General features: G+C 39.3%; 2 protein-coding genes across 2 annotated transcripts in view; both read left to right on the top strand.

The window, feature by feature from the left end:
- LOC143302234 (uncharacterized) overlaps positions 1-672 on the top strand; it is a 16,350-nt gene extending 15,678 nt beyond the window's left edge. The window contains exon 4 of the mRNA XM_076616813.1: positions 1-672. This exon is cut by the window's left edge and continues 420 nt beyond it. The gene's annotated coding sequence lies outside the window, so the exon portion shown is untranslated.
- Positions 673-4,681: 4,009 nt separating this feature from the next.
- Positions 4,682-7,500, top strand: part of LOC143274755 (uncharacterized) — a 10,624-nt gene continuing 7,805 nt past the window's right edge. Inside the window, exon 1 of the mRNA XM_076578673.1 lies at positions 4,682-4,780. Coding sequence (XP_076434788.1) covers positions 4,686-4,780 — 95 coding nt within the window. The 5' untranslated portion in view covers positions 4,682-4,685. The remainder of the gene's footprint in view (positions 4,781-7,500) is intronic.

Genomic DNA, 7,500 nt, shown 5'->3' with positions numbered 1-7,500 from the left:
GTGTAGAGGAGAAGAGAGGACTGGCCGTACTGAGTGAGTTAAGTATTATGTGGTATGAGTAAGTTTAAAAACTGCCCAATTGAATTTTAGTTTAGTTGTTTTTGTCTTTTTTACACTTGATCGAAATCCTGAAAGAAAAGAAAATGTTGACAGTGACTTCATTCCGATCCGATAACAATTGATTAAAAAAAATTATCAGTATTATTCATATTGTTTTATTTTATGTAAAACTAGGTACTACTGAAAAAAAAAGTTAATAATTCGGTCCCGTCTCTCGAACTTTTCATATTTTTTTTTTACTGGAATTTCATAAAGTATGTGTATCATGTACCTTCTTTTTTTTTCAGCATGCGTATAATTATTATCCTTCGGAATTTCCCTTCTGTCCTGTATAGTGCTTGGTTACTTTCAGTCAGTTATTTCTTACTTTATTTAATATGCTTACGTTTTATTTCAACATCCCCCTCTGTTTTTGTTGTTGTGAAAACGAATACTTGTAATGATATATATATTTTTTTTGTGTGTGCGCAGTTTATCAGTTTATTTTTATCCATTTCTGGTCTGTTAGGGGGATCTGTCAGTTTGGGAGTGACTTCGTTATTAGAAATAGCACTTTATTATTATATTCACATTTCAGGTTTTCAATATTTTCAGTGACTTGATTATGATATTCAAGAATGCAGTCTTAATCCTAATGATGGTGATGCTATACGTTTTTGTTTTGGGGGTTTTCTTTTTGTCCCCTCGCCCCCCCCCCCCCCCCCCCCAATTTTTTTTATTTTATTTTATTTTTTTAGCTTTTTTTAGCCTTTTTTTTTCCTTCTCTCGTTTTTCTTCTTACTATAACGTATAAGCTTGTTTGCAACCAAAATAATGTTTTCCATGAATATCCATCATGATGAAATTTCTCTTGGCGAGGCAGTATCTTACAGCACTTCATTTCATGCTTGAAGACGAAAAACAAAATATGTGGATACTGATACCATTTGAATTTAAACTTAAACAAATGTCTCGCTTTGAACTGAAAAATAAAATGCCTCCCTAAAAAAAATATGTCTTTGTGTGTTGTTTGTTACTTGGAATGAGACTCAATGAAAGAGACAGACAGACAGAGAGAGAGAGGGGACAATGGATCATTTTCAGATGATCTTGCAATTTGATGTCGACTATTGCTCGACTGAACAAACGCAAGTTTTACAAACACACACACACACACACACACACACGCACGCACGCACGCACGCACTGACACATACACACACGCACACACACACACACACAACATAATCATGTATGTATAAACATGTATACACACACACATACACACACACACACACACACACACACTTATAGATAGATGGATGGACAGAAGATAGATAACAAATCTGTTGTGTTGTATTGTAATCACCCTCAACAAACAATACCCAAACAATAATTAAAGGGGTGTATTTGTGCTTACGCGAACACACACTCGCGCCTCCTATGGACATATTGGAGAGTAAGCACGTGACCAGAACAATAGAGTTTAGAAATCCCCCAAAACAGTGAGAGAGAGAAAAAAGGAGGACAAAGTGCATTTGTTCATGCTTAGGTAAGCATATCTTGCTCCAGCAAAGTTCACGTACATACACACAGCCGACCCAATAAAACAATTAGTCTTCGAATGGTCACAACAACACAACCAGTCAGTGATTAGTTTTCTTTAGCATTTTGTTCTGATTGGCTGTCTGGCGCACGTGCTGCTCAGCAAACGGATGACTTTGCACGTGCGACCTGTGTGCGGTGAATCATTTGTCAAGTTTTCCTCCCAACCTTTCTTCCTCCTCACCCTCACACGCACGCGCGCGCGCGCGCGCACACACACACACACACACACACACACACACGCACGCACACATGGCACACATCGTGTGTCGCTGTGATCGACGGTAGCGAAGGAAGAGGCACATTCAGTTGGTAAAAAGAAAGATCTGTTTTATTTATACTCTCTGCTCCTTTCATTTTATTTTACCGATTCTTCATCTGTTTATAAATACTCAAGAGTATTGCATTGTCTGAAGAAGAGAAATTCACCTGTGAGAAATTCACCTGTGGTGTACGCTACACAAACTATGCGCCGGAGAGTCACAGTCAAAATGAATAGATAAAGGACATACGGCTGATGTGAATCTCACATACAATAATCATAGTCATACACATGCAGTGATCATAGTCTCATGATCATTCAATATGATATTAAAAAAATAAATTAAATAAAATGCTTGAAATTTTAAGCTGATGTGAACTTAACATACAACAATGATAGTCTTACACATGGAGTGATCATAGTCTTATGAAAATTCAACATGAATACATAACACACACACACACACACACACACACACACACACACACACACACACACACACACACACACACACACACACACACACACACACACACACACACACCAAAAAAAAACAACAACAAAAACCCCAACAAAAACGCTTAAATGCTATGTTAATGCAAATCTCGCACACAATAATCATAGTCATACACAAGTGACGATCGTAGTCTCATAATCAATTAATGATTGATAATAATACGTACATATACAATAAGCATAGTCATACACATGCAATAATCATAGTCTCGTGATCATTCAACAAGAATGCTATAAAAGACACAAAACGCTTATACGTTATGTTAATGCAAACCTCGCACACAATAATCATAGTCATACAGAGGCAATGATAATCATCTCATAATCAATCAATAATCAATTTAATAAGAATACACGGAAAGCACAAAATGCTTAAACAGTACGTATCGACTAATTAATCAACCCTTTTATTGATTAACTTACCGTAGATTCACTTCTTTATCTGCCATGCATTTGTTTAGTTGGTAATGAAAATATGAAAAAAAAAGTTTGTTTTATTTATTTACCTAATAAAATCAATTGATTGACGGATAAAATGATTAATCCAAAAAAAAAAAGAAGAAGAAAAAAAAAAAGAATTGTAGTGTGCATGTACATTTGTTTGTGTTCTTGTGTATTCATTCTTTTGCTTTAACGCTTTCCATACGAACGGCGAAAGAGACGACGTTAACAGCGTTTCACCCCAATTACCATCATCAAAATATTGCAAGCGGAAGGCTCTTATACTGAAGACGTGAATGTTGACAAAGAATACCACAATACTGACGACGGAAGCTAAAGGTTGGGTCATTCAGACGCCCACTGGACATCCGAGGGGTCTGTGTAGAGGAGAAGAGAGGACTGGCCGTACTGAGTGAGTTAATAGTTTAAGTGTGAGTCTTGATAATGTAAAAAAAAAAAAAAAAAACGAAAGAAGAAACAAAAAACAAAAAAACAACAACAAACAAACAAACAACCCCCCAAAAAAAAAAAAAACCAAAACAAAACAAAACAAAAACAACAACAAAAAACACCTGGGAGAAATGATAAAGGAACTTATCACGAATAGCAGAATGACATCAGACAGCCATACTATACCTCATAACAAAACTTTGAACTATCCCCCCCCCAACCCCCAACCCCCCCCCCAAAAAAAAAAAACAACAAAAAAACAAACAACAACAAAACAAACCAAAAAAACGAAAAAACACTGAGTAAATTACATAAACAAACAATATTTCCAATCGAAACATATTCAGATCCACAGAACTTATACATGGATGGAGTTATATAAATAAATGTGGGCGAAAAATCAGGTGTTCGCAGTTTCAGTTTTAAAGAATGTCAAAGCGTGTGGAACGATTCACATGCATTACATCACTGCTGTGAAAAGAAGGAAAAAAAAAAGAAAGAAAAAAATAAATAAAGAGCAGCTGTGTCTGATCTTGGCATACACCAAACGCTATGATCAGACCCCACAGTTAACTCACTCAGTACGGCCAGTCCTCTCTTCTCCTCTACACAGACCCCTCGGATGTCCAGTGGGTGTCTGAATGACCCAAACTTTAACTTCCGTCGTCAGAATTGTGGTATTCTTTGTCAACATTCACCTCTTCAGTATAAGAGCCTTCCGCTTGCAATATTTTGATGGTGGTAATTGGGGTGAAACGTTGTTAACGTCGTCTCTTTCGCCGTTCGTATGGAGAGAGTTAAAAGATAATCTGCACGGGGATAATCACACTGTAACGATCGATTGCCTCATTAGAAGTGAAAGTAACGAAAAAATTTTTTTTCTTTTTAAATTTCACGATGATAAGTTGAATCAGTCTATCTGACCCTGTACCTGTCTCTATCTGTGCATTTTTTCTTTTATAAATACGTGCGCGTAATGCGTACGTGCAAACACTACCGTGTGGATGTATCCATTATTTCGCCCCCTTTCTCACTCTTCTTCTTCTTCTTCTTCTTCTTCTTCTTCATTTCTGCGCACTCATACAAGATGCGAGAGTGCTTTATTATCTCTAAGTAAAAGGGAAATTGTTGGTACGTTTGTAGATGAAAAAAAAAGCACACACACACACACACACACACACACACACACACACACACACACACACACACACACACTGACACACACACACACACACACACATACACACACAAGGTTTTGGGTCTTGATCGGGTGATATGTCCGAAGTAATGTTTTCTTTTTCTTGTGCCTGTGTTTCGCATCCGGTACCGACCCTCGTTTGTGGCGCAGGTGTATAAAACAGGAAACTTTCTGATGTTGAGTGCTTTTCCTACAAGTCGGTGGCTTTTTCCTGTCTCCATCGCCAGCGATTTTCTAGACAGTGAAAGGAGACAGAAATCTGCAAGAGTGTAAGTGTTTGATTCTGGTATAGTTTCCCACGTTTTTCTTTTTTTTTTTCTTTTTCTTCAAAATGCCCCCACCCCCCTCCCTTTCTTTTTTTTATTTTTTATATTGTTATTATTTGTTATTGTATTTCTTTTTATCTCAACAGATTTCTCTGTGTGATATTTCGGGCTGTTCTCCCCAGGGAGAGCTCGTCGCTACACTACAGCGCCACCCATTTTTTTTGTTTTTTTTTCCCTGCGTGCAGTTTTATTTGTTTTTCCTATCGAAGTGGATTTTTTCTACAGAATGTTGCCAGGAACAACCCTTTTGTTGCCGTAGGTTCTTTTACGTGCGCTAAGTGCATGCTACACACGAGACCTCGGTTTATCGTCTCATCCGAATGACTAGCGTCCAGACCACCACTCGAGGTCTAGTGGAAGGAGAGAAAACATCGGCGGCTGAGCCGTGATTCGAACCAGCGCGCTCAGATTCTCTCGCTTCCAAGGCGGACGCGTTACCTCTAGGCCATCACTCCACTCACAGTCTTGTTCTTCACGTTCTTCTTGTTTCTAAGCTCCTTCTTGTTGGTGCATCAGTTGTGTTTGTTGTTGACTTTGGTATTGTTGTCGTTGTTGATGTTATCTTCCACAGTTTCTCGAAATAATTTTTCTTCTTTTTCATGTTCTCCTTCTTGTTCATCCTCATGTTCTTTTTCTTCTTGTTCTTGTTCCCCTTCTCCTCCTCCTTCTTCTTCTCCTCCTCCTCCTCCGTCTTCTTCTTCTTCTGCTTGTGTTGTTACTGTTTCTGTTGATGACGCTGTTTTTCGTTTCAGGACTTACGATCTTTATGTGTGGATGTGGGTGTGGGTGTGGGTGTGTCTGTGCCGTGGAAGCTGCGTTACGTAGCCTAGAAATGAGTGTGTGGAGGAGGAGGGGGGGGGGGGGGGGGAGGTGCAGGGTAATGTGTGTGTGTGTGTGTGTGTGTGTGTGTTGGGGCTCATGTACTTTTATGTGTATTTGACTGTGCTTTCATATCTGTGAAACTGCATGTTTGTTGCATATCTGTTATGCATATGTGTATGTGTATGTGTGAATGTGTGTCTGCATGTTTTACATTTATTTGCTTATATATCATCATTGTTGTCTTTTTTTTGTGCGCATTGAGTTGACTTCATCGAGATTTTGCGCCTTATGAATATTGTCATTATTATTAGTAGTATTTTTATGTATTTATCTATTATTACTTATTCATTTATATATTTATTTATTTATTTATTTTGTATTTTTGTTATTTTATTTATTCATTTATTTCTCAAGGCCTGACTAAGCGCGTTGGGTTACGCTGCTGGTCAGGCATCTGCTTGGCAGATGTGGTGTAGTAGCGTATATGGATTTGACCGAACGCAGTGACGCCTCCTTGTGCTACTGATACTGATACTGATCTTTATTTATGATTTACTCGTTGGTGCAGCAGTTCTAGTTGTCGCTGTGTTGCACTTGACATCGGTCAACTCCGCGTGAGTAGATTACTAAGTATGTTCAGTTTGTCTGAATATTTCCAGAATTTCTAGAATTTGATCACAGTGGAGGATGTCTTGCCCAAGTTTCATCCGCACTCTCTCAGCCAAGAGGGTGTTAGGACTTCTTCTTCTTCTGCGTTCGTGGGCTGTAACAACTCCCACGTTCACTCGCATGTACACGAGTGGGCTTTTACGTGCATGACCGTTTTTACCCCGCCATGTAAGCAGCCATACTCCGCTTTCGGGGGTGTGCATGCTGGGTATGTTCTTGTTTCCATAACCCACCGAACGCTGACATGGATTACAGGATCTTTAACGTGCGTATTTGATCTTCTGCATGCATTTACACACGAAGGGGGTTCAGGCACTAGCAGGTCTGCACATATGTTGACCTGGGAGATCGTAAAAATCCCCACCCTTTACCCACCAGGCGCCGTCACCGTGATTCGAACCCGGGACCCTCAGATTGAAAGTCCAACGCTTTAACCACTCGGCTATTGCGCCCGTCAGGTGTTAGGACAGTCGTCGTTCAGTTGGGATGGTTCTCAAAGGCCAACTAGCCCCCAAGGATGCAGCACTAAGAGCCAGTGCAATTTCGCCTCCTAGTTTGAGAGTCATAGTCCTTCACGAGAGATTAAGCTGTAAGCGATACCCCCATTGCATTACCACACACAGTACACTCTAAGCAAATGTCCCAGGTGATTTCCTTACTAAATGAGTTGCACTGTGAGTATTTTATGTAGATGATGATATTGTGGCCATGACGGTCGCTGAGAGAAGGGAAACAACTTTGGCAGAGTTTCATCTAAATGGGATTCTACCCCTTTCTCTCGCTCTGTCTGTCTGTCTGTCTGTCTCTCTCTCTGTGTGCCTATGTATGTATGTGTGTGTGCTTGTGTGCGTGCGTGCGTGTATGTGTGTGTGTGTGTGTGTGTGTGTGTGTGTGTGTGTGTGTACATACGTGTGTGGGTGTGGGTGTGTGTGCGAAGAGTTTCTGAAGAGAGAATTATTATTTTGATTTTAAGATTTTGAGCCTTCGAATTCAGTTCAGACATCGTTTTCTGAACGCAGACCAAAGCATCGATAAACTAGTAATAAAGCAAGCGAGACGACGAAGTCATTACGAAACGTAATTCTATTATTATACATACGTTTATTTATTTATTTATTTATTCTAATTTTGTTTACCGTAGGTTTCTTGTCAGATGAGAATCCTCAATGATT

This window comes from Babylonia areolata, chromosome 29, assembly GCF_041734735.1.
Source record: "Babylonia areolata isolate BAREFJ2019XMU chromosome 29, ASM4173473v1, whole genome shotgun sequence".
NCBI classification, from domain to species: Eukaryota; Metazoa; Mollusca; class Gastropoda; order Neogastropoda; family Buccinidae; genus Babylonia; species Babylonia areolata.
Note: the sequence above shows the minus strand (reverse complement) of the source record. Positions and strands in the feature narration are given on the sequence as shown.